Source organism: Triturus cristatus, chromosome 10 (genome assembly GCF_964204655.1).
Source record: "Triturus cristatus chromosome 10, aTriCri1.1, whole genome shotgun sequence".
Classification (NCBI taxonomy): domain Eukaryota; kingdom Metazoa; phylum Chordata; class Amphibia; order Caudata; family Salamandridae; genus Triturus; species Triturus cristatus.
This window is the reverse complement of record NC_140593.1, coordinates 1,232,195,914-1,232,223,341: the sequence shown is the minus strand read 5'-3', so window position 1 is coordinate 1,232,223,341 and position 27,428 is coordinate 1,232,195,914. Positions and strand designations below refer to the sequence as shown.

At 50.7% G+C, this 27,428-nt stretch overlaps 1 protein-coding gene across 3 annotated transcripts in view; it reads right to left on the bottom strand.

The window, feature by feature from the left end:
• LOC146797159 (uncharacterized) overlaps positions 1-27,428 on the bottom strand; it is a 110,446-nt gene that overhangs the window by 7,011 nt on the left and 76,007 nt on the right. For all 3 annotated transcript variants that reach the window (XM_085629849.1, XM_085629847.1, XM_085629848.1), the window contains exons 7-9: positions 20,882-21,053; positions 10,598-10,873; positions 9,638-9,762 (exon numbers count right to left, since the gene is read on the bottom strand). In XM_085629849.1, the coding sequence (XP_085485975.1) occupies positions 9,638-9,762; positions 10,598-10,873; positions 20,882-21,053 (573 nt within the window). The remainder of the gene's footprint in view (positions 1-9,637; positions 9,763-10,597; positions 10,874-20,881; positions 21,054-27,428) is intronic.

The following is a 27,428-nucleotide window of genomic DNA, read 5'->3' as shown; positions in this document are numbered from 1 at the left end:
TTCCATGCCTGCTTCTAGTTCACTTTTAAACAGCACAATTTGGTGACGAGTTTCAACATGACCGGTTTACTTCTTCAATTACTTTCTACTTGTGCACTAATGATATTTTGACTTTCTGTACTGCTCGGTGATGTCAGAAAGTTTCCCAGATTGGTGAGAATATCGGTTCAATCGTCGATTTTCACTGTAATGGACATGGGTGTTCAGATTTACGTCCGGGTCTCACTTTCATTACTATACGGATTATTCAAGCACTACGTCTGGGTACTTTTGTTCGATCAACGCATCAGGATATCCACAGAGTAATTTTATGTGGATTTGAGACTGCAGGCGTTCAGCTCTTGATGTTGAGTTTCATTTATTGTTTCCAGAGTAATTATTCCCCTGATGAAGGGTTATTCCCGAAATGCATTGGGAATGGTAATATGGCAGTATCATGTTTAACTGCATAAGGAGATGTTGTGAAGACCAACGTCAACATTCACATGTGGTGATGAACATTGTGCGTTAACCTGAAACCAATAAATATATAGAAAGCAAATTGACAAAATATCCGAGTAATGGGATATTCTATTGAACTTTAAAGGGGGTTTGAACCCCCAAGAGTGCAACGAGGGGACACTGGGTGAGGTTCACCCAGCGCTTTAAGTTTCACCCTAATGGTAAACCCAGGCTCAGCAGGGCGGGGTAGGGGCTTGTGCAATAAAGGACGAGAGAAGAACTCACACCACCCGTAGCAGCTCGACTTGATCTTACGTTGTATAATCATTACTGATGGGCTCTGAGACATGCAGAAAATGACAAGGTGCCTATGTGGGACCTACATGTGATCAGTGCCCGTGACTTAAGATACCTGCCGTTGCATGTATCATGGCGAGACCCTGACAGACGCTGGTAAAGTGTGCGCAGCATAGTTTTAAGAGTCCACCTTAGGCCTGCTCAGCTGAGGTTTTGTGGCCTTGAAAAGATGTCTAAAGACGTCCATGAACTCCACCAATCGAATGTTGAGCATCATCTTACACGTGTTCTGTGACTCCATCGCAGCCGATCCGTGGGTCCCGATTCCCATGCTTTGAACTTGTTTCTCAGGGTCCTCCGCTGCGGGTCTAGAATGAGGCAGATGCAAAGGACATGCAGTAGAGTCTAGTTTCTCTGGTTGCACAGGTGGTACTTCATGTCCCCCCATGTCCCTCCTCCTGACACAAGGTGGGAGCTCTCCCAGTCTCATTAGCAGTAGCTTTTGTTTGACTATGAGGGTGTAGGTGGCTTCCAGGAGAGGCCTGACTTTTTGATCATAGTAGGAGCTCAGCACCAGCCACCCATGCGCTAGTTGTGTCACCATTCCTTCATCCTGAACCAAACTCTGCAATTTGACACTTTCGTTTATCATCCTCTTGAAAACTCGGGGGGAGATTTACAAAAAAGACATGCAATGCAGCGCAGCCCCCTGCGAGGCTGTGCCGCGTTGCGCGATAGGGAGGGAGCAGCAGAGTGCCATATCTTCAGAGATATGGCTCTCTCCCCCTTTTCCCTTGCGCCGGCACCAATTTCAGTGGTTGTGCACCATGCACACACCTTAGCGCCGCAGCGCTAGGATGTGTGCATGAGTCTAGCATAGGTTTTGTACAGAAAGGGTCCCCTTCTTGTACAAAATACTATGTCTAGACAATGGAAAGCTTTTCGCACAATACATGCGTGCTGCACAGTGCAGCACACATGCGTAGTCGGGAAAGCATGGCGAAATGAAAGCATTTCTCCTATTAGCGCCTCCTTTGATGGGGCGTTAACTTTTGGCACAAAAACAGGTCTACAAATCTTTGTAAATATGGTTTTGCGTCAAAAGGCATGGGTGGTTGCATGCGAACACCCATGTCATGCCCCCTCGGTGCTAAGTAACGCAAAACAGTGCTTTGCGCTACTTTGAGAGTGCTATCCAGCACAAAACAAGTTTTTTCACTGGAAAGTAAGTAGCAAAAAAACATTTTGCGCTGGTTAGCATCACTTTTTTGACGGTAACCCAGCGCAAAATGTTTGGAAGTCTCCCCCTAGCTCGGTTATATTCAGCTGCCACAGGTCACTCAAGCCACTGGCTCACAAGTGACTGATTGCAGCCTCCCCACTTTCTCAGCTTTGGGGTGTCCATTCTAGAAGGGGCTCTTGTAAAACAAAAGAAGATGCTGTAAAGATAAATTGAGGATAGAACAGACTGCTTTACATGTATGGATAACCCCAGAGTCACCGCAGATGCCGCCTCACAAGAAACATTGCAGGAACTGGAAGGGGTGAAAAACATTTCAACAAGGCGCTGTGGTAGGTTTGCTTCTTCAAAGAGGCGTCTAATTTACAAGCTATAATGCACGACGACCGCACAATCTGAAGATCGACTGGTATTAAACCAGTCACAGTGCTGTTTCAGAGACGATAGTGACATTTGTAAGTAAAGCAAGAGAACGCAAATACTTAGGAACCACCTCCATCCATCAAAAGAACTTTAGAAGTTCACACGTCAGATTTTCAGCATATTCATGTAAAGTAAATTTACATGTAGTGAATTTAAATGGAACTTCTGTAAATAGCGCATGGTTGTCCTGAACATCCAGCTTGGATCTGGGCTGCTTGGACCTAGATTGGGCAGGTCGGGTTTAAGAAAGCAAGTCACGACACCTACTCAATGCACCACAGGTGGAAATATCTACAAACCCTTCAAAAACAGGGAGCCGGAGAAGAACATTATCCAACAAGGGGGGGGGGGGGGAGCGCACTGTTCAGAGCGAATGAAGGAACCGCTTCAGTCCCAAAGAACAGGAAAAGAGCAGCAGATATCTGGACCACAGGATAAAGCGCACCAATCCCAGGGCAGGCGGGACCACGGGATGAAGCGCACCAATCCCAGGGCAGGCGGGACCACGGGATGAAGCGCACCAATTCCAGAGCAGCAAGGACCACGGGATGAAGCGCACCAATCCCAGGGCAGGAGGGACCACGGGATGAAGTGCACCAATCCCAGGGCAGGAGGGACCACGGGATGAAGTGCACCAATCCCAGAGCAGGAGGGACCACGGGATGAAGCGCCCCAATCCCAGAACAGGAGGGACCGGGGGATGAAGCGCCCCAATCCCAGGGCCGGCGGGACCGGGGGATGAAGCGCACCAATCCCAGGGCCGGCGGGACCGGGGGATGAAGCGCACCAATCCCAGGGCCGGCGGGACCGGGGGATGAAGCGCACCAATCCCAGGGCCGGCGGGACCGGGGGATGAAGCGCACCAATCCCAGGGCAGGCGGGACCAGGGGATGAAGCGCACCAATCCCACGGCAGGCGGGACCAGGGCATGAAGCGCACCAATCCCACGGCAGGCGGGACCAGGGCATGAAGCGCACCAATCCCACGGCAGGCGGGACCAGGGGATGAAGCGCACCAATCCCAGGGCAGGCGGGACCAGGGGATGAAGCGCACCAATCCCAGGGCAGGCGGGACCAGGGCATGAAGCGCACCAATCCCACGGCAGGCGGGACCAGGGGATGAAGCGCACCAATCCCAGGGCAGGCGGGACCAGGGGATGAAGCGCACCAATCCCAGGGCAGGCGGGACCAGGGGATGAAGCGCACCAATCCCAGGGCAGGCGGGACCAGGGGATGAAGCGCACCAATCCCAGGGCAGGCAGGACCAGGGGATGAAGCGCACCAATCCCAGGGCAGGCAGGACCAGGGGATGAAGCGCACCAATCCCAGGGCAGGCAGGACCAGGGGATGAAGCGCACCAATCCCAGGGCAGGCAGAACCAGGAGATGAAGCGCAGCAAACCCAGGGCAGGCGGGACCACGGGATGGAGCGCACCAAACCCAGGGCAGGCGGGACCACGGGATGGAGCGCACCAATCCCAGGGCAGGCAGGACCATGGGATGGAGCGCACCAATCCCAGGGCAGGACCACGGAATGAAGCGCACCAATCCCAGGGCAGGCGGGACCAGGGGATGAAGCGCACCCATCCCAGGGCAGGCGGGACCAGGGGATGAAGCGCACCCATCCCAGGGCAGGCGGGACCAGGGGGATGAAGCGCACCAATCCCAGGGCAGGAGGGACCACGGGATGAAGAGCACCAATCCAAGGGCCGGAAGGATCAGGGGAATGAAGCGCACCCATCCCAGGGCAGGCGGGACCAGGGGATGAAGCGCACCAATCCCAGGGCAGGCAGAACCGGGTGATGATGCGCACCAATCCCAGGGCAGGCAGGACCAGGGGGATGAAGCGCACCAATCCCAGGGCAGGAAGGACCACGGGATGAAGAGCACCAATCCCAGGGCAGGAGGGACCACGGGATGAAGAGCACCAATCCAAGGGCCGGAAGGATTGGGGGAATGAAGCGCACCCATCCCAGGGCAGGCAGGACCGGGGGATGAAGAGCACCAATCCCAGGGCAGGAAGGACCACGGGATGAAGCACACCAATCCCAGGGCAGGAGGGACCACGGGATGAAGCCCACCAATCCCAGGGCAGGCGGGACCACGGAATGAAGCCCACCAATCCCAGGGAAGGCGGGACCACGGAATGAAGCGCACCAATCCCAGGGCAGGCAGGACCACGGGATGAAGCGCACCAATCCCAGGGCAGGAAGGACCACGGAATGAAGCGCACCAAACCCAGGGCAGGCAGGACCACGGGATGAAGCGCACCAATCCCAGGGCAGGCAGGACCAGGGGATGAAACACACCAATCCAAGGGCAGACGGGCCATGGGATGAAGCGCACCAATCCCAAGGCAGGACCACAGGATGGAGCGCACCAATCCCAGGGCAGGAGGGACCAGGGGATGAAGCGCACCAATCCCAGGGCAGGAGGGACCAGGGGATGAAGCGCACCAATCCAAGGGCTGGAAGGATCGGGGGAATGAAGCGCACCCATCCCAGGGCAGGCAGGACTGGGGGATGAAGAGCACCAATCCCAGGGCAGGAAGGAGCAGGGAAATTGAGTCTGGTGGATTAGGATTTCCACACACAAAGAATCACAAAAGCAAAGCTCTGCTCAACCCAAGAGCATTTTAACATGTTTGTTAATTCTGTGACACAACCAGAGACTGGAGAACAAAGCAAGGAGAGAAACAGAACATATGTTGAATACGAAAAAAAGAATGGGCCAACAATACTCTTCAAGTACAACTAAGGATGTAAAAGGTTAAAAACAAACAGGGCGTACAATGCCAGGCTCTAGTACCGTGAGCTTTAGAGATCTTATGCTGTACCCATCGCCAGGTTAAAATGAAAAAAAGTGGCCCCTTTTCCTGATGGATACTTCTACCCACAGCTGCCTCAACTTTAGAAAATTCCCCAGACACCAAGCTAATATTGAAACATGGCAATAGCTCACGGCGCTGGTAGGTGGTGCTGATGTGACGCCACTGGAACCTCATAGCGCCACCCTGGCGCCCAGATGTCAACTCTTTCCACGCCCTTCAATGCAGACCCAGAGCGGTTAGAAGGTTTTTAAAAATGTTTTTTCAAGTCACAATTTTACAACAATTAAGTGCTTTAGAGAAGTGCTCCCCCTAACACCCCACCCAGGAATCAGTGCTTAATCCTGGCTGTCACAACCATGGACAGATGTCCCTCTCCAAAGACCCCATCTCCCCAGAGGCTGCCTGTGGTGCCTGGGGCTGAAGCAGGACTCTGTGTGTGAGAAATGTGGACCAATCCCAACGAAGGCTATCAACGAGCAGGGAAAGGTCTTTATGGCATGAATCCTACCAAGGCTATCAATGAGCGGGGAAAGGTCTTTATGGCACGAATCCTACCACGGCTATCAATGAGCGGGGAAAGCGCTTTATGGCACGAATCCTACCAAGGCGATCAATGAGCGGGGCAAGGTCTTTATGGCACGAATCATACCACGGCTATCAATGAGAGGGGAAAGGTCTTTATGGCACGAATCCTACCACGGCTATCAATGAGCGGGGAAAACGCTTTATGGCACGAATCCTACCAAGGCTATCAATGAGCGGGGAAAGGTCTTTATGGCACGAATCATACCACGGCTATCAATGAGAGGGGAAAGGTCTTTATGGCACGAATCATACCACGGCTATCAATGAGAGGGGAAAGGTCTTTATGGCATGAATCCTACCAAGGCTATCAATGAGTGGGGAAAGGTCTTTATGGCACGAATCCTACCACGGCTATCAATGAGCAGGGCAGGGTCTTTATGGCACGAATCCTACCACGGCTATCAATGAGAGGGGAAAGGTCTTTATGGCACGAATCCTACCAAGGCTATCAATGAGCGGGGAAAGGTCTTTATGGCACGAATCATACCACGGCTATCAATGAGAGGGGAAAGGTCTTTATGGCACGAATCATACCACGGCTATCAATGAGAGGGGAAAGGTCTTTATGGCATGAATCCTACCAAGGCTATCAATGAGTGGGGAAAGGTCTTTATGGCACGAATCCTACCACGGCTATCAATGAGCAGGGCAGGGTCTTTATGGCACGAATCCTACCACGGCTATCAATGAGAGGGGAAAGGTCTTTATGGCACGAATCCTACCACGGCTATCAATGAGCAGGGAAAGGTCTTTATGGCACGAATCCTACCACGGCTATCAATGAGCAGGGAAAGGTCTTTATGGCACGAATCCTACAAAGGTTATCAATGAGCGGGGAAAGCGCTTTATGGCATGAATCCTACCACGGCTATGAATGAGCAGGGAAAGCGCTTTATGGCATGAATCCTACCACGGCTATCAATGAGCAGGGAAAGCGCTTTATGGCACGAATCATACCACGGCTCTCAATGAGCAGACAAGGTCTTTATGGCATGAATCCTACCACGGCTATCAATGAGCGGGCAAGGTCTTTATGGCATGAATCCTACCACAGCTATCAATGAGCGGGGAAAGGTCTTTATGGCACGAATCCTACCAAGGCTATCAAAGAGCGGGGAAAGGTCTTTATGGCACGAATCCTACAAAGGTTATCAATGAGCGGGGAAAGCGCTTTATGGCATGAATCCTACCAAGGCTATCAATGAGCGGGGCAAGGTCTTTATGGCATGAATCCTACCACGGCTATCAACGTGCAGGGAAAGGTCTTTATGGCACGAATCCTACCACGGCCATCAATGAGAGGGGAAAGGTCTTTATGGCACGAATCCTACCACGGCCATCAATGAGCAGGGAAAGCGCTTTATGGCATGAATCCTACCACGGCTATCAATGAGCAGGGAAAGCGCTTTATGGCACGAATCATACCACGGCTCTCAATGAGCAGACAAGGTATTTATGGCATGAATCCTACCAAGGCTATCAATGAGCGGGGGAAGCGCTTTATGGCATGAATCCTACCAAGGCTATCAATGAGCGGGGGAAGTGCTTTATGGCATGAATCCTACCAACGCTATCAATGAGCAGGGAAGCTCTTTATGGCGTGAATCCTACCACGGCTATCAATGAGCGGGGAAAGGTCTTTATGGCATGAATCCTACCAAGGCTATCAATGAGCGGGGAAAGCGCTTTATGGCATGAATCCTACCAAGGCTATCAATGAGCAGGGAAAGCTCTTTATGGCACGAATCCTACCAAGGTTATCAATGAGCGGGGAAAGCGCTTTATGGCACGAATCCTACCACGGCTATCAATGAGCGGGGAAAGCTCTTTATGGCACGAATCCTACCATGGCTATCAATGAGCGGGCAGGGTCTTTATGGCATGAATCCTACCACGGCTATCAATGAGCGGGGAAAGCTCTTTATGGCACGAATCCTACCAAGGCTATCAATGAGCGGGGAAAGCGCTTTATGGCATGAATCCTACCAAGGCTATTAATGAGCAGGGCAGGGTCTTTATGGCATGAATCCTACCACAGCTATCAATGAGCGGGGAAAGGTCTTTATGGCATGAATCCTACCACGGCTATCAATGAGCGGGGAAAGGTCTTTATGGCATGAATCCTACCACGGCTATCAATGAGAGGGGAAAGGTCTTTATGGCATGAATCCTACCAAGGCTATCAATGAGCGGGGCAAGGTCTTTATGGCATGAATCCTACCACGGCTATCAACGAGCAGGGAAAGGTCTTTATGGCACGAATCCTACCACGGCCATCAATGAGCAGGGAAAGCGCTTTATGGCACGAATCCTACCATGGCTATCAATGAGCGGGCAAGGTCTTTATGGCATGAATCCTACCACGGCTATCAATGAGCAGGGAAAGCGCTTTATGGCACGAATCCTACCATGGCTATCAATGAGCGGGCAAGGTCTTTATGGCATGAATCCTACCAAGGCTATCAATGAGCGGGCAAGGTCTTTATGGCATGAATCCTACCACGGCTATCAATGAGCGGGCAAGGTCTTTATGGCATGAATCCTACCACGGCTATCAACGAGCAGGGAAAGGTCTTTATGGCACGAATCCTACCACGGCCATCAATGAGCAGGGAAAGCGCTTTATGGCACGAATCCTACCATGGCTATCAATGAGCGGGCAAGGTCTTTATGGCATGAATCCTACCACGGCTATCAATGAGCAGGGAAAGCGCTTTATGGCACGAATCCTACCATGGCTATCAATGAGCGGGCAAGGTCTTTATGGCACGAATCCTACCATGGCTATCAATGAGCAGGGAAAGCGCTTTATGGCACGAATCCTACCACGGCTATCAATGAGCAGGGAAAGAGTTTTATGGTACGCACAAAGAGTGTCGGCCTCAACGCTGGTCACAGCTGCGATTGGGCTTGAAGTCTGACTCTTCGCCATCCTTCAAGTCATTGAAAGAGGAAAGGAGTGAGCACAAAAAGCAGAGAACGGACTACACCTCACCGTCTCTCAAGCGTAGTTCACCTCAGTATTCTCCACCTCCAGCAGAGCCATATTCGGAACTGGAACTAGTGGGCATCACTCCACCGGAGCAACCTCGCCCTGTAGCACCTCCGTCACCGGCTACAGTGCCGGTCCTGGATCCCGGGCATACCCTCCACCTGCGGCAGTTTGTGGTCTGGTCCCAGCTCTGGCACCTGTTCTAGCGTACCCAGACGTTCCGTCTCCATACCTATAGGCCATGATGCAGAATCTCACAACACAGCATCCCCCTCTGGTGCACCTTATGTGCCCCATGGGACTGTTCTTGGTTGTATTTGGGGTACCGCCAGCCCAGCGGCTACACCCTCCGCACCATTCAACCACACAGGCCTCCCCCAAAGCACACCGCTGATGCCAGCAGGAGTCACATTGCCAGCGAGCCCCTTGCCTGTGGCCCCTCCACCTGCACAATTCTGGCAACTGTATCAGGGTCGCCAACACCAGAGCCGCTCCTGCTGCTTGGATTAAAGGGATGAGGAACTGATGCCATAGGGCTGGGGGGGCCCTGTATGGCTCCAGTGACATCACACCTGCACCGATCTGGTGCCAAGATGGAGCCAGTGCCACCTACCAGTGTGTAAGAGCTATTGGAAAGTTTCCAGTTCTGGTCTGGCTCCTGGGAATATTCAAAAGGTGAGGAATCTGCAGGTAGATAGTAAGCACCAGAAATATCTTTGCCAGAGACAAGTAACTGTCTTTAGAGAGTAAAATGACAAATATCCTTCTTGGCAGCGCCCAATGCTCCAACTCTGGATGGTCCAAGCAGATTACACCACCACACAGACTTACGGTTTCCTCGGACACAGGGATGTTGTACACTGCAGGTTCCACTCGCTGCACACCAGTCCTCCGGCTGCCCCGACGTGACGGGGAGGCTGCCCTTTTCCTAGGGGTGCTGGTGAGGCGCTGATCCGCTGAGGAAGCAAAAGCATTTGTTTCTTCACTTAGCAGATGAAAAGGGGATCAAAACCTCCCTAGAAAACAACTCACTCCACTAAGGCTATTGGAATAAAAGAGGGCAAACTGTATGTCATTTAGAGTTTCTGCAGTGATCAGAGACAACTTACAGCTGGAAAAGTATCCAATTGTGTCTTCGTTTATACACCCCCCTCCCAGCTGCGCACCGTTTCAATAAAAACCAAGAAATTGGTGGAGTTTACAAGATGTAGTAGTGCATGTACCCTCCTACACAATGTAGGGATGATTTCATGTAGTAGGACATTTAACCTTCCTACGCCTGATACTAGACTTCATATGTTATCCTTCTTGAGAATTAGAAAGTCTCTACCAGAGCAAGGGATGTGATGCACTCATGCTGGCAGGAGCTAGAGAGGTAGTTTTTCAAGCAGTGCCCCATCCAGAGTTATTCTGCAGCTAGTAAGATTTGTCTTTAAGCCCTGTCAGGCTTCGTAAGGCTATCTTCACAAGTTAACCAACTTTGCGCCTGATCCCCCCACAACCTCCCCGTAAGTGCCTGGGCAACAGATAAGATCTCATTCTTGCACCTTTGACACCCAATCAGTGTTTGCACATCGCGTCCATTCCAGGAATCCCTTTATGAAACACTTCTGTGCAACCTGATTTGTACATGCGTCACCAGAGTGAGTTAACCACAGAAAATGAAAGACTTTGTAGGAGAAGAGAAAGTAGAGACCAGGTTTAGGACACACAAGGACCATGATTGCCCAACATGGATACTGAACTGTACCGTCCAGGTACCCGACACCCCTCTACCATGAACACACTCACGTGTCTGCCGCTTAATCTCTGGCAGTGGCACTGGGTTGAGCAGGACCTGCTGCTGGACCAGGGATGGCGAGGCAGGGAGAGGCTCTTCGCTGGGAATGAGGGTCAAGTGGAGTAGCTCACACTGTGATGGTGGAAGGGCTGGTTCTGGAGCAGCGCCATCGTATACATCGGCCATCGAAGGATCGAGCATGCCAGAATCCACAAACGTCTCATTCAGCTTGGAGCGATGAGAGCACCTCCGAGGCAGGGTAGAGTCCCGTTTACCCAGAAGCCTCTCTGTGTGAAAATGAAGAAAGTACAAAACACAACTTGAGCCATAAATCCCAAGAATACCAGATGACCGCTACCCGCTTCTACGTGGATGCGGGTTGGTGGTCCTGCAGAACTACCCCCCGGCAACACTCCTTAATTAGAGTAACATTACCACTGGACCAAGGCCAGCTTGGTTGGAGGCTTTCAAAAAAATACTCCGTCAAGTGGTGCCATGGGCTGCGTGAGGGTCTCACCTCTGAAGAGGGGCCAGTCAAATCCTGTGCCTTTGGCATGGACCCAACGACGCAAGTTTGACTTGTTGAGTAGGTTCACAAAGCAGCAGAATTAAACCACTGCCAGAATCAAGATACATCTAGAATGACTCCAGCATGCACTTCTATCCACTCAGACCTCCCTTTCTTCAAGGACAAGACTCTCAAACAGTCTACAAGAGGCTCAACTCAATGTGCTTCCTGCGCACAAAGCCATATTTTGAGCCCAGGGTCTGTGCAACCTGCCCTCCTGATGGATACTTCTAACTGCTCACTTTATCAATTCCCAAGGTGCCAGGCTGGGTCCAGAAACATATTCCGGCAGTTGCTTTCATATGCCGGGAGGTGACTATCAGACGTTACGGTGGCCTTGACCCACTGGTGGAAGTGACTGCGTGGAGCAAGAATAAGCACTACCTCTGCGCACGGATGTCCATTCAGTTTTTCTTCACCCTTCGACAGGGATTTGGAGCTCAACTTCCAAAATGTGGGGCTTTCATTGTCTTGCAAGATCATTTATTCCAGCAACAGTGTGCTAGGGACGTCTCAAAGTCTACCGGCTTCTGACTGTGCTGCACCTACAGGAAGCATATGTCAGTTACGGACCCTTTGATGTCCCTCTTCGGTATCTCCGATCCATGCAGGATTCTAAACCAGGCTACAAATTCTTCCGGAAGTATATAAAGGCAATCAGAGAGAGGCAAAGCTGTATGTCACAGAGTCGAAGAAACAGTCCAGTATAAAGTCCCGAGCACATTCCCGCTCCTAGTCCCAGTCTGCAGGTACGTCTAAGAAGTCATTGGTGAAACCCGAGGGCAACCACAAGTCATCGAGAAGACCCTTACCCAGACAAGATCATGCAGTCAGCACTCGACGGCCCAACTCTGTACCAGTCTTCCCCCTCTGACCAGATTCTGCAGCTGGCGCTGGTGTGCAGCAAATGTCCTGGGCGAGTTGGAGTCCCCCAGAGCACCTTCAAGCCTAATTAATCTACCAGGACCCCAGTTAGAGTTATTCTGATCTTTCCTGCCCATTTGCTAACTGACCCAGTTAGGCCTCCACTCAGCCCCTTCACAGACACGGAGACGCACCGCTACTTTTTTGCTGGAAGTTACAGCAGTCCCATCGGGACCCCTGACTGCACCGCTCCAGAGGCATTGGTTCTGGATCAGAGTTCAGCAAAATCTATGCCAGAGTCTTGTTTTGAGATTACTAAGGGACAGCAAGTGGTGTTTAAGGAATGTCCGACAATGTCTCTGCCTCAATGCCGATATCGGACACCCGGAGACCTTATTTGGCTCAGATCTGGCACAAGACTTGTAAAATGTTCCACATGGCAGGCATGATGGGGAGGAGGTGTGCAATTTGCAGCTTCTTCACTAAACCAATGATGCACTCTTTTTAGACTTGCAAAATGCTGGCCTCGTGTATTATGCTGGTGCCTCATGTCCATTGGCACATGCGGGCTGTGCAGTGGGATCTCTGCCTTCAATAGGCAGAGCATAGGGGGTGCCTCTCAGACCTCATCTGTAAGTCAGATGGGGCAGCTCAGGACCAAAATGGTGAGTGGAGGATTCCAACCTGATTTGCAGCAGGGTTTCCTCTCTACCACACCCAGAGTTCACAGACATTGACTTTGGGCTGGGGCAGCCACCTGGATGAGGTGGAGATCAGAGACCAGTGGAGAACAGACACCACATTAATCTCCTGGAGTGGTGTGCCATCATCGAGGGCAACCCTGTGCAAATCCTGACAGAAAACACAACTGCCATATGGTACTACAACAAGCAGGGCAGTGTGGGGCCACGCCTGCTGTGCCAAGAGGCAGTGAGTGTGAAGCTGGCTGGATCTTTTTTCCTGTCAGTCATCTGGCAGAGTCCGTAAATGACAGGGCAGAACAGCTCCTCAGGCGCCATCTAGCGGACCACAAGTGGAATCTGCATTCAAAAGTGGTTCAAGGCATACTGGCCCAATGGGGTGTCTCTAGGGTAGATCTTTTCGCCACCTCCGAGACGCTCATGGTCGAGCTTTTTGCAGTGGAGAGTTTCCACCTCAAGGCCCCTTGAAATTCGTGTTTCGCCTACTGTAGGACTCTCGTCTCTACTCATTCCTGCCTCTGCGTCCCAGTTTTTTTAGAAGGTCAGGAATGTCTAGGCTCAGTTGATTTCGATAGCCACAAACTGAGCTTGGGAGGTCTTGATTGGTGATGGTACCTCCTGAAACTGAGCACTTGTCCCATGCGCGGTCCACCTCTTCAGGAGAGCCAGTTCTCCCAACAGGGGGAGGGTTTTACTCGTGAACCTCCTCTGCCTAAACCTCCAAGCATAGAGTGAATGGCTTTGATGGCTTTGATCGTCCCAAGGAGTTGGTAGAGGTTATTGTGGCTGCTCAACGTCCGCACATGAAATGGATCCATTCTGGACATCGGGCAAAGTGCAGGCTGAACATTCCGATTTTGTTCTATTTATCTAAAGTTTGGCCCAGCAAAGCCTTGTGGTGGGCACGCTCTTGGCCTTTTTACCTTTGCCGGATCAGCCCTTTTAAGTCCATAGTTGTGAAGTTTGGAAGAGCTTACATGTAGGTCTCCTCCTGCACCCTTTGATATTTGGTTCTTACCCTCTTGATGGGCACGCCTTTCAAGCATATGCACAGCTGCTCTTTCCGGCGACTGACTCTGAAAATAGTCTTCCTCATTGTAATGACTTCAGACTACTGGGTCAGTGAATTACAGGCGCTGTCAGAACAACCGCCATATACCACCTTTTCATAGAAGCTGGTGCTTCGGCCATCATTTTAGCAAAGCTGGTGAAGCCTTTCCATGTGGGGCAGTCCGTTATGCTCCCTGCTTTCTTCTCACCATAATATTCCTAAGAAAGGAAGAAAGGGTGCACCAGAACGACCCCTTGAGGGCTTTTAGTTTGCACATTGACCAGACTAAGGAGCACAGAGAGGATGACCAACTTTTCGTTAAGTTGTTTGGTGCTAAGAAGGGAAGGACAATACAGAAACAGATCTTACCCCAGTGGATTGTTTTTTGCATAAAAATGTGCGATGCCTTGGCTCACTATACCACCGATGCTTGCCCCGGGGTGTTCCAGTGTTGGACAAATTATAGGCAGCTACATGTGCGTCCGTCCACATTTTCACCAGCCATTACAGTTCGACTCGCAGGTCAGCACGGAGGGCCACTTTAATGTTGGTCCTACAGGATTTCCCAGTGTGATGTTCACTCCTGAGACCCTCCACCTTTTGGGATGTATTGCTTTGGTATTTATTCAAAAGATGAGGAAACTGCGGTTAGAAGTATCCATCAGAAGAAAAACCTTTGGTAACACTTTTTTTGGTCACTGACCTACCCTCCTCCCAGCTCTATAGAGTGACCGGCTAGGTGTTAATGTTGCAAATTTGATTTTGCACCTATATATGGCTCCACGCCACAACTTCGAGGTGGGGGAAGTCTACTGCAGTGAGAGGGGGCGTGGCTTGGCGCACGGCAAGATGGCCGCACTGTAGTGCAGCTCTGCCGGCCACTGACATTATCCTTCATTAATCCTGCTCCTTATCAGCCATCTGCGCTGCCCAAACAGTGGCGCCACTTCCACCCACGCTGCAGGTTATAATTGCGGAGTTTGGTGGCGGTTGGCGAGCTGGGGCGGTCGGAGGAAGTGGATGTGCTTACGCTGCACCCAAGACAGCATGGCGGCCTGGTGAGTGGCCGCGAAATCTGCTGAGGCCCAGAGCTCTGTGCATGGCTCGTTGGTCATACCTCCACTCTGTTGTGGACTCCGATGGCCAATATCGGCACAGACGACCGCTTCGCTGTGCCTGCAAGCCAGGGATGGATCCTCGACTGAGACCGCCAGCTGAGGGGCCCGCGGCCGTGGAATGCTGTGCATTAAGTAACGTGTGCCACTGAGCCGGTTCGTGGACTGGGCAGCCAGTGCCGACTGGGGGGTGATCTCGCCAAAGACACTTACAACCCTGATCCTGTCCCCAAGCTGGTACCAGGCGTGTGACTACGGAAGGCGCTGCGGGTCGCGGAGCCGCAATTGATCTAGTCCAGAAGTGGCGACATGACCTGCAGGGGTGAGCGAGAGCCGCGCAACCGCTGCATTTCCTGAACTGCAGCCGGCTGGGCTGCGATGGGCCTGGGATGCTGTAGCGCTGTGTGCAGTGTGTGAAAGACGCTGGGAGCCGGCGAGGAGCTGCTGATTGAGGCCCAGTGTTGCGGTGCGGTACGGCTTGGCCCGGTGGACACCTTGCTCTGGAGCCCGGCGTCGATGCAGCTATTTGGTGTGGTCTGGCAAGTCTCAACAAACAGCTGCCTCAGATTTAGAGCTGGACAATTCCGCTGTGGCCCGACTGCTCTGGAGAAAACTCTAGCAGCTATCCAGACCAGCTTGCAATCGATAAATGACAACATGGAGGCCCTCAATGGGCGCATGGATCACATCTCAGCAAATTGAATCAGCAGGGTGTGAGAATTGGCGAGGTGGAACAGCGCATTTCAAATGCAGAGGATGGTCTGCAGTGGGTAGATGCCAAAACGTCTGACATGGAGAAACTCTTAGCAATCATTCAAGCCAAGAATGAAGATCTTGAAGCGCTCTCCTGGCGCAATAACATATGCATACTTGGCCTGCTCTCACGTAGTAACGGTCTTACAATATCGACATTACTGGGGGTCTGTTGGTACTGACTCACTGCAAGATGCAGCTCAACCCTGCTGCGTAATTGGAGCTTCCATTCTTACCGACAGGTTCACAACCACTCTATTGCAGGAAAAGAGATATTGACTCAGGGAGCACAAACTGTTTGAGCCGGTGGCCACCTCCCTTGTCCACCAGGGAGTTGACTGTGCCGCGGCCTCCCCTCCAATGGGTATACCCCATCTCGTTTTAGATATCTCTTTTTACATGTTGGGGTGTTTTTGACTAAGGGGTATGGCTGTGGCAATTTGGGGCTGCTAACGTGGGTGGGGGGGAAATCACATGTTGATATGGGAAAAGTTAAATGTGATTGTATTGATGCGGGGACAGGGACTGCATTCATTCTGCAATGTATTCTGGGCAACAGTTGATCACCTCGGTGCTAATAAGCGCATTCACAGGTACTAATGGGTGATGGCTATATCTGTTTGACGTGGAATGTCCACGGGCTGGATTCACCTCAAAATTTTTTCCAAGTCTTCACGTATTTGGACCGACACAGAACTCCGGTCGCTCTCTTACAGGAAACACTTGACTAGGACCTCCGAAACCAGAATTGCAGTCAGATGGGCTGGGTTTAAGCTGGCGCTGGCCTCTTCTTACTCCTGCTACGCCAGGGGTGTTCTCATTCTGATTAAGAGGAGCATCCCATTTACGGCAATCAAAACATATACAGATGACGGGGGATGCTGTGCCACGGTCCATGGTAAGCTTGGCAATTCACTGATCACTTCCATAAATGTATACGGACCCATAGCAGACGACACAGAGGTATTTCAGCGTCTGTATAGCGTGCTGAGAGATTGGCTGGAGGTGGCCATTGTGTGTGTGGGGGGGGGAATCTTAACACCTACCTAGACCCCAATTTAGATAAATCCAGTCCACAAGGCGTTCGCACACCAAGTGTGGCACAGTGTGTTAACAATGCGATGCTGGAATTTGGGCTGGTTGATGTCTGGAGACTTCAACAGTACGGCAAGAGAGGGTACACATGCTACGCCAGCACATAACAGCTGGTCTAGGTTGAATTACTGGATTCTAAGTGAGGGAGCAACTGAATGGGTCACTGAGGTCGCTACGCTTCCACGCACTCGGTCAGATCACAACCCAGTGAAACTTGTTTTTAATATTCCAGCCACAGTTCATTATCCATTCACGTGGCGCTTTCAAGCAGAGGCGTTACTAGACCCCATCTACGCCGACACGATCAGAAAAGCCATAGTTCACTATTTTGAGTTAAATACAGGCACAGTGGACAGTATCACCACCCTCTGGGAGGCCTTTACGGTGACAATACGGGGGGTCTGTATCCGCACCACAGCCGGTATCTTGAAAGACATCAGAGGTCAACTCACTAAGATAGAAGCCACACTGGCAGCCCTTGAGCGTGACCACACAGCTAACCCATGCCCACCACACTTGCTCGTATCCACAAGTTATTCCTGGAATGCGACATACTAGCAGAATCCGAAATCCGATATTTATCACGTAGACACGTAGCCAGGTCATACGGGGCGGGAGGGAGGCCCAGCCGCAATCTGGCTACAAAGCTTAAGTCTCGCATCGAACATCACCATATAGATAAAATAACTGACTCTCAAGGGGTGGAACATTACATTCCCCTGGAAATAGTGGACCAGTTCTGAGATTTTTATGCTTTGCTGTACTCGTCGCGGGAGACAGCGACGGATTTAACTGTACCGGAAAATTTGGCAGACATAGCTTGTGCGCGGCTGCCGGATGGTCACTATCATTATTTAGATCAACCGATTACGTATCGGATATAAAGGCGGCGATATGTGCCCTACCTAAAGCAAAGGCTCTGGGGCCGGGTGATCTCACGGATGAATTTTATAAAGAATATGCAGATTTAGTCGCACCACATTTATTAGAAATGTACGCTGAAGCACATGAATCAGGTGTCTGCCGCCGTCCCTTCGTCAAGCATTAATCATCACCCTCCTAAAAAAGGGACAAACCATCTGACAGTTGCAAACTGTATCAGTCTTTGTCCCTGATTAACCTTGATGCAAAAATACTTGCAAAAATCCTAGCCACCCAACTACAGCCCTTGATGCCCTGCTTGGTCATTCCGTACCAATCTGGCTTTATTCCCGAACGATCAACATTCCACAATATCAGAACCATATTCGCGATGATGCATGTTCTTGACCCGGGCTTGCACGCTGCCGCCGTAATGTTAGACGCGGCTAAATCGTTTGAGTCCATAGAGTGGAGCTACATGTTCCAGATTCTACAGCGGATTGGGTTTCCGTTACTATTTCTGGGCTGGGTGAAGTTATTATATACCAATCCATTGGCTCGGGTGAGGATGGGGGGGGCCTGACATCAGAGCCATTCTTGATCAAACAAGGCACTCGACAGGGATGCCTGTTATCACCGCTGCTGTTTGCTATCGCACTCGAGCCCCTGGCTTGAGTGATTCGACAATGACAGAGATGGCTCTCAACTTCATACACCGCCCTATTGGTATATCCCTATAGGCAGACGACATGGTCCTTTTTATCAGGGAGCCCTGTCGATATTTGGCGCAGGTCCTGAGAGAGTATATCAGGTTTGGGTTGTTCTCTGGTCTCACCATTAACTGGGACAAATCAGTGATTATGCCTTTGACAGCTGTAACCTCCCCGCCGGAAATGGAGTATCCCCTAGTTTGGACCACGGAGCCAGTTAAATATCCCGGGGTTTGGATCCAGCGCGACCCTGAAGTCGTTATAAAAGAAAACTATGGACGAGCGTGTACCACACTTGATCAGCAAGTCGAACGGTGGGGTGCACTGCCACTATCACTGGCTGATCGCATTGCAATTGTCAAAATGGTCATTTTACAGTGCTTTTTATATCTCTTCTCCAACATTCCTATAAAATTGATGCAACACTTCTTCAAGATCATGTGGAACATCTCTACTCCGATTGATCTGGGGAGGCAAACAGGCCCGAGTGAGCTGGGCAACACTCACACTTGATTATGCTAAAGGGGGATTCAGTACCCCAGACCCGTATGTCTACTACCTATGTGCCCAAGCACAGTAGGCATACTACTGGGTTAATCCACATGCATACACTCCTCACGTGGCGGTTGAGGATGGCGATGCCCATCCGGTCCCCCTACCTAGCATCATTACACATACACGGCGAGGTACCCCAAAAGCGGAGATTATCACACTGGATACAACGATTGCAGCATGGCAATCCATAGGCCAGCTAGCTACGAAACTCCCAATATACGCCCCAGCGCTGCCCCTGGCACATCATGCCGCACTCTCGTGACACAGGACGAAGGCCCGATACGATCGCTCAGAGAGGCAGGCATTGTCACTATGCAAGACCTTTACCCAGAAGGCACCTTCATCACTTCTGAAGATCTTCAATATATCACTTGTAGCACACCATTATTCCAGTTCACTATCCACAGGCTTAAGCGGGCTGTCAAATCACAGTACAGTACATATCCGGCCGAGCCACCGGCGCTACAATCGTTACAGCTACTATTAACCACTCCTACTCGGAGAAAGTTAGTCACGAAAATGCATAAGGCAGTACGGGCCGAAAAAATGAATGCACCAGATCAGAGCCTTGCCCGCTGGAATGATAAGCTGACTCCCCGTGACACTCACCGAGTGGGAACATAGATGTAAACTCACTAGCACACTTACACCCAATGGCAGCCTACAAATTATACACTTCAAGTATCTCCATCAGACATATCATACGCGCCTTCGGTTGCACAGGTATGGACTGCGTGAGACCAGCAGATGCAAGCGGTGCGGCCTCATGGATGCAGATTTTTTTTCACCTCGCTTGGGACTGTGGGCTGGTGGCACGATTATGGGAACAGGTGGTGCACCATGTACAAAAAATGTCTGGGATAGAATTGCAATGTACACCGCAGGTCTGTTTATTATGTTATGTTCCCCATGTGAAAGGTCCTTTAGGCAAATTTGTACGCATCGCACTATTGATGGCCAAGCGCCGGGTTGCTGTAACGTGGGAGGGCACTCACGCACCGAAGATCGAACACTGGCTCAAAGACATGGTATATTGTTAGGAAAATCTCGAACTGTAAGCGGAAGAACTACCAGCGTCGTCCAAACCCAAGGATATTTGGGAGCCTCAACGCCACTTTCTTCAACAAGCCCTAATCAAGTCTCCAGATGTAGCGGGATAATATCCGGTATGATTATAACCTGTCACCCAAAATGTCAGCTGGGGTAAATGATCTGAAATAGGACGGTCCCGTTTCTCTGTATTGATCAATCACACATTGTTGTTGGTTTGTTGCCGAGAGGCCTTGCATGGTAGCATTTGCTGCTCCTATCCTTCGAAAATGCAATAAAAAGATAAAAAACAAAAGAAAGTCTACCGCAGTGAACGATGGTGCCACCTACAGGCACATGTAAACAATTGCAGGGAAAATGTATTCTGGATCCAAATTGATGCCCGTCAACAAGTGAGAAATGTGTGGTTAAATAGAGTATCCATGTGAAAGAGTGTTACCGAAGCGAAGTAACCTGCTCTCTGCCCGCCCAACAGATGGAAATCCGGATGGCTCTCCACCAATCCGAGGTCTCCTGGGCTCAAGGCCAACCATGGCATGGTACTGGACATCTGCTCTAAAGGCAATGCACACTCACCCGGTCACCTGCAGGTTGTCCTCACCCACCCCCTGTGCCCTTTTACAATTCACATCTTTCCTCTTGCAAAGACTGCTGCCCTGGAGCGCCCGTCCCTACTGTTCTCTCCTTCACTGAAGTAAACAAGCACTGAAAGATCACTAAGGCTACTCCGTCTCCATCCTCCGCTTCTCTGATCAATCTCACCACCTTTTCCCCAATCCTGAAAAAAGTGTTAATTTATAGCCCTTGTTGGTATGTTTCACTTTAATCGGTCTGTGTGTTATGTGTTCCCATTAGCCAATCTATGTGCCAACCACTAGCCCAAGTATATTGCAGGTCCAAGTGCACTCCAGGAGAAGACTTGTTGGCATCAAACCCTAAGAGTATGAAGTTCTCCGCACCGAGTCACATTACCTGCTTCCTGCACAATGTGCTGCAGCTCGGCCTGTGTGCTGCGCAGGGACTGCAGCACCTGCAGGTTTTGCCTGTGCACATCTCTGTATGTGGCTGCGAAGTAGCCCAGAATTGAGAAGCCGATCGCCGCAGAGGTCTTCCGTGCTATTCCCACCCAGAAGGCAATCCTTTCCTAAAAAAAATAAATTAAAAAAACAATACGGAAAGGCATCATTAGTTGGACACTGTGGTGAGATTGTACCATCGAGTAGAGGGGTGGGAGACCGCGCCAATCAATTGTACAAAGTGCCTTAAATGCTCCTCATCAATGGCAGATACATTCTTGGAGGACACTCGGCTCCCCAGGCTAGTTTTCATCTTAGAAATATTCCAAGGCACCAGACAAGACCATTTTCACGTTTAAGCAGTACAGGCCTGACTGTCCAGACATCAGTGAAAATGATAGCTTCCAGCATACTACTAACATCTTGGGCTGACCACCAGCTCGCAGAGAAGCAACGAGGAGAGAGAGATTGGTGGGCAGAAGTTTATTCTGACTATACACCCAGGGATATGTTCACTCTCTGGACTCTACATAGGAGTGGTCATAGAAGGCTGCGAACATGTGGATGGACAGACAGACTCTACCTGTAGTACATATAGACCAAACTTCACAAGACTTCAAATATAAAATCGCTGAGCAGGTACTCTTTCATTGTGTGTAGCCGGGTGAGGCTAGCTCTGAGGGGCACCAACAGAAGCCGCTTTACCCAGCAAACAGAGAGGGACCTTCACACCTGGGATCAGGGCACAGGGGTCCTAGAAGCAGAGAGGCAGACTCTCTCCTCTTTGGGAGAAATCTGCAGCACATACTTAGTAAGTAATAGTAAATAACATTGGAATAACTTTTAAACTACCAAACAGTTATTTACCAAGATAGCAAAAGGTGATCACCATCAACCCTGATCAAGAAAAACATTGCCATGGTCTGTAGCACAACCATAGGAGCTGCTAAGGGTGTGCACATCTGCACACACACTGGGGGTGTCTTTAGCACCCGGAGAAGGCTGATCGTCCCTCCTGACCTATGAAGTTGAGATCCATACCCAGGCAGACACCGGCGACCAATCTCGCCATGCAGACTAATGGCCCGATTTAGAGCTCAGCGGACGGGTTACAACGGGGACAGATATCCCATCCGCCGAAATATAAATCCCATATATTTCAGCAGACAGGATATCCGTCACCGTTGTAATGGAGCGACCCATCCGCCGAGATCTAAATCTTGCCCTAAGGGCCATGTTCATTGTGCAGTACAGGAAGGGTTTACAATATGTTAACTGTACTAGTTTATTCAGGACGGTATCCCTCTTCTTTTGAAGTAATCACATTTATTTTTTGCATAAAGTTGTATCCCTGACTACACTATATAGTTATTGCATCCAGAGGATTTACTTTCCAGTTATACCTTGGAGGCTGACTTGATTGTGCGAGTGAATAGCTTTGAACCGATTGTGAAAGGCAAAAAATTGAGTGAAAATGAGAAAGCAACAATTTTAATGCTGAACCTCCTTGAGCAGGAAATGAAGTCACTGGGGATGAATTCAAGGGTGAAATGACTGACACAAAGTAGTATCTATATACGTAGGACGCTATATTTTGGGGGTTAAGGTTGACCCCGTATTAGTACTATAAAGACATTGAGAGGGCAGAGACTAGGCTTGTTGTGCACTGGGAGACAAGCATGGAATTTACAAGAGTATGTGTGGGTATGGGAAGGCTGTTCAATCTGCTCCTTCGAGTAATGTTAGGATGCTTGCGATTAGACCAGACCGCCAGGAAGTGCAGCACATGCTGAGAAGTGGGTAGCAAAACCAGGTGGGGCAGAGCAGGCAAGGTGGCGAAGACTGTGGTGACCAGAACACCCCGCAGCACGTCAGAATATAGAAAAATGTGCACAGTAATCAGCAGCAGGAAAAGACCATAGGGGATGGGAGATTTCAGAATGGTAAGAATGGGACTAGTGGAGGTGCACCAGACCAGGACCAAGTTAGGGGGCGGTGCGGCCCAAGGTTGGGGGCGGTGCGGCCCAAGGAAGGGGGCGGTACAACATTTGGGGCACAGGACTACGGGACCCAGTTGCTTATGAATGGCTTCTTTATACTGAATCCTGAGATAGGGACTTTGTAAACAGGAAGTGGCTGGGAGTCGCCTGTGCGCACAAGAAAGTCAATCAGGACAACTGGGGTGGGGGTTAAAGAGACTCGTGAGGAGCTTGGAATGGTCATTGAAACTGAGATCTTCTGTTGCTTCTGCCCCACTTGCCAGATGTGTTATATGTCTGGAAGACAAAAGGTCCCTATAGCACCCTTAGACCTCCCTCAAAGTCTGTGCACAAGCATATCTTGTAGGTCATAGTTCAGGCAATAAGAGCTCCAGAATCTGTCCACCGATACACACTGACCCAGGGCAGCCAAGGCTCTAATGGCCATCTCTTCACAAACCGGATGCCTTAGAGAAGGGCTGGTCTAGATGGAGGTCATGTGGGGGCAAGAATGATGGATGTGTGCAGTTTCGACCTTATCACACCCCTGCAAACAACAACCTACTTTAACAAGCCTTTCAAAAATATAATTAATGGAGCTTTGGATCAACCATTGAGGAGGAAGGGAGACCAGGTGCGGCCCGTGCAAGTAAGAGCAGTTCGAAGGTGTGGCCGGGTTGGGGGGGGGGGGGATTCGACAGACGACCACCATGGAAACTTAAATAAAATCATTAATTTTCCCTCGTCATAGTCTCTCAAAATCCCCCTGCACCCAGCCCCACCGCCCCAGTGCTTTTACCTGCATGGGCCGCGGCTGAGGGAGACATCTTTCTATCCTGCTTACTCCTTGTACCACGACGTGCCAGAGAAGGAGCAGGCTTTAGCCCCTTTGTAGAACCGGTCCTTGACCCACTTAGTTATGTGAAGGAGGGTTGGGAAGAAAAGCAAAGATCTCCCAAGCGTGGCATGCCGGGCTCCTTGCTTGGCATTTGGCGCAAGATGGTGCAGCCGATGTGCAAAGCAGAGAGTCACGCCTAGAGCTACTGAAGTAATGCAGCAACCAGAAAGCTATTGTGTCAGACTTCCAAGAAGAGGAAGAGGTCTTCCAGATCTAGTGCTGTGGAGCAGAACTTGGTCAGATCAGTGGGCCCAACTCTTTGCATGATCTGGGCACCATGGCCATAAACACAGAAGGTTTTAGAGGGTGAACTGGATAAATCAATAGGCTGCCGGCATGGGAATGGCGGTGATCTTAGTAACTGGAGAAAATGTGAAGGAGGGTGCTGAGCTCTTCAAGCTTTGCTACAAGGGAAGGCTCAGTGGAGGCAGCAAATCCCATCACTGTTCTGACCTCCGTTCAACACGAAGAATGTAGAGCAGTGCGGAGACAATTCTCAGGCCTGTTTTTGGAGACCCTAGGTCTGATACCAGTATGTGTGTGCAACAAAACACTGAGGACAGTCTTTCTGTGAAGATCATGGCATAAAGAACTTGGAATAAGGCCTAGACTGCATCTAGGCAGAGGTGGCCAAGATGCTGGGCCTGGGGTACTCAGAAGTCCTGGAGAACACGGACAGCACCAACTGGGCTGGCTCCCAAGCAGAGCATCACCACAGCTTAATATTCTCCCTCTTCTGCCACAGCTTCATTGAGGTCACAAATGTTTATTTAATTCCTCAGGAGAACAAGGTCGTGGACAGGCCGGCACTGTAAAAAAAATTGAAAATCATTTTCTGTGCCTACTGGCAAATTGCACATAACTCTGGCACAAAGGAGAAAATAACATTTGGGACTCCTATTACCAGTCCTGCCCATGCCAACTGGGATGAAGAGTGCCCTTGCCATGCTCCAAAGGTTGAATGCCATGATCACTAGTTTGGAGAACCTCAGTATCGACAACTTAAAAGACAACAGTATTCAGAGCCGGTTGGAAGAACCCCTTGAACGACCGGAGCATGCGTTACAGAGAGCAAAGCAAACCCGTATCAGATTCAACAACACTTGGTCATCTAAACCGCGCACTAGGGAGGGGAGTGAAGATCCAGCTTCTGAGGGCCACATCTAGACTGTGTTGGACAAGTTGGCTCCAAAGGCTTAGGTGTGTGAAGTCTAGGACTCACCGGATACTCACAATCGGATTGAAAAATATGGGCCCATAATTGCTCCTCTGGACTGCCTTAACTTCAAAGTAGTATCCCAAACCTGTGACGTGTATTGTTGAATATCAAGAGACCTTTGAGAGACTCCTAGAGGCTCTGAGTAAAGACAGTGACTACAGACTGAACTTTAGCACAAGCAGATGCCCAACAAGAGCGCTGGGATCATCTTGGCTCAGCGAAAGAGCAGGAGCTAAAAGGATGGAGTTGCTTTGTTTAACATGTTCTCTCCTCCTACACAGAGAAACAACCTTGGCGAGAACTGAGAAAGAGGCGAATGCCATCATTTGAACATTGAAGAGTTTCCATCGCAGTCTGTTGGGGACCACCTTCATGTATCAGTGACCCTAAGCCCTAGAGATGGCTGACAGCCCTGAAAGGCGATAGACCACGAGGGCCACTTTTGGTTATTTCTTTGAAAGCCCCAAGTTTCACCATCAAGAGAAGACCAGCACGTCGCGGGTGGATGGGGGCCCAGGGCGTCGCGGGTGGATGGGGGGCCCAGGGCGTCGCGGGTGGATGGGGGGCCCAGGGCGTCGCGGGTGGATGGGGGGCCCAGGGCGTCGCGGGTGGATGGGGGGCCCAGGGCGTCGCGGGTGGATGGGGGGCCCAGGGCGTCGCGGGTGGATGGGGGGCCCAGGGCGTCGCGGGTGGATGGGGGGCCCAGGGCGTCGCGGGTGGATGGGGGGCCCAGGGCGTCGCGGGTGGATGGGGGCCCAGGGCGTCGCGGGTGGATGGGGGCCCAGGGCGTCGCGGGTGGATGGGGGCCCAGGGCGTCGCGGGTGGATGGGGGCCCAGGGCGTCGCGGGTGGATGGGGGCCCAGGGCGTCGCGGGTGGATGGGGGCCCAGGGCGTCGCGGGTGGATGGGGGCCCAGGGCGTCGCGGGTGGATGGGGGCCCAGGGCGTCGCGGGTGGATGGGGGCCCAGGGCGTCGCGGGTGGATGGGGGCCCAGGGCGTCGCGGGTGGATGGGGGCCCAGGGCGTCGCGGGTGGATGGGGGCCCAGGGCGTCGCGGGTGGATGGGGGCCCAGGGCGTCGCGGGTGGATGGGGGCCCAGGGCGTCGCGGGTGGATGGGGCCCAGGGCGTCGCGGGTGGATGGGGCCCAGGGCGTCGCAGGTGGATGGGGCCCAGGGCGTCGCAGGTTGATGGGGATATAGACGTTCACTAAAGTTAACACTTCAAGTAACAGATTAGGCGGGGACAGACTATGGGTGTTAATTCCAGTGCTGTGTGTCTGCCTGCTCTTTTCATCATTCTGGTCGCATGTTTTCCAGTGCAGAGGCCTTGCCTGCTGAGAGGGTCTCAAGATCTGATGTACTCAAACTGTGGACACCCCTCATCGATTAGAGCGCTAGACCTACAGATGTGAATGGTAAACGCTGTTCCTGCTTCCACTGTTGAAGTTGTGCTTTGGGCTCTAAAGTGAAGCACAAATTACTGTCATGTCCAAGAGCCTGCGAGTTAGAGTGGTATGTGAGATGTGGTCTGATGGCAGAAATCAACCCACCACAGCAATACAATGGCCACTCAGGAAATCTTTTTTTTTTTTTTTTTTTTTTTACACAAGCTGGCGCCCCATCAACAAATGTTATTCCTCTGGTGAAACAAAAAGAGGATTATTACTTGTAACAATTTTTTTTTAAACCCTTCTAAATGGCAGCCATCTTGAAAAAAGGTACATTAGCTATTGGCATACTTATCCTTAAACCACTACAACTGACCCAGACTCCTTGGAAGGAGCTCCTGATCAAACGAATTACCATAGACTCCTCAACACAAAAGTACCACTAATCAAAAAAAAGAAAATCATCAAGCACAAATAATTGGTCTGCACAGCTTATGTATGACTTCATTACCTTACAACCCTACCCTAGAAGGAGGTTCAGAAGCACTACACACAAACTTTCATAACCACAGAAGGTACCTCCCACCTATAAATAATGGACAAAAAACTGGAACCATCGGGCCACAATGTCTTTACTATTAAACACCCCTCCAACCTCTCCAAAAACGCATCATAAAAACTCAAACACCAGCTTCTCAAAACCCATCCAGAAACTCTTATTTCAGATCCTTTTTTCTGTACCAGCAAGGGAACCCGAACCAATGACCTTATATTCCATACAAAAAGAAGAGCTCAATGGAGAAATATTTTACTCTCCAAGTTAAGCACCACAGGCATCTCATGGTCTTAGAATATCTGTCTCTCCCTCTTCCTTCTGCAAGGCATACGCTACCATATCCATATGTAATAATGGGATTATACGAATACAGGCCTTGAATGAAAATGTAACCTTAATCAACAAGATCTTCCCTATCCTAAAAAAGGGGGTTCACAACAATATTTCCACCCAAAATTGTCCTAA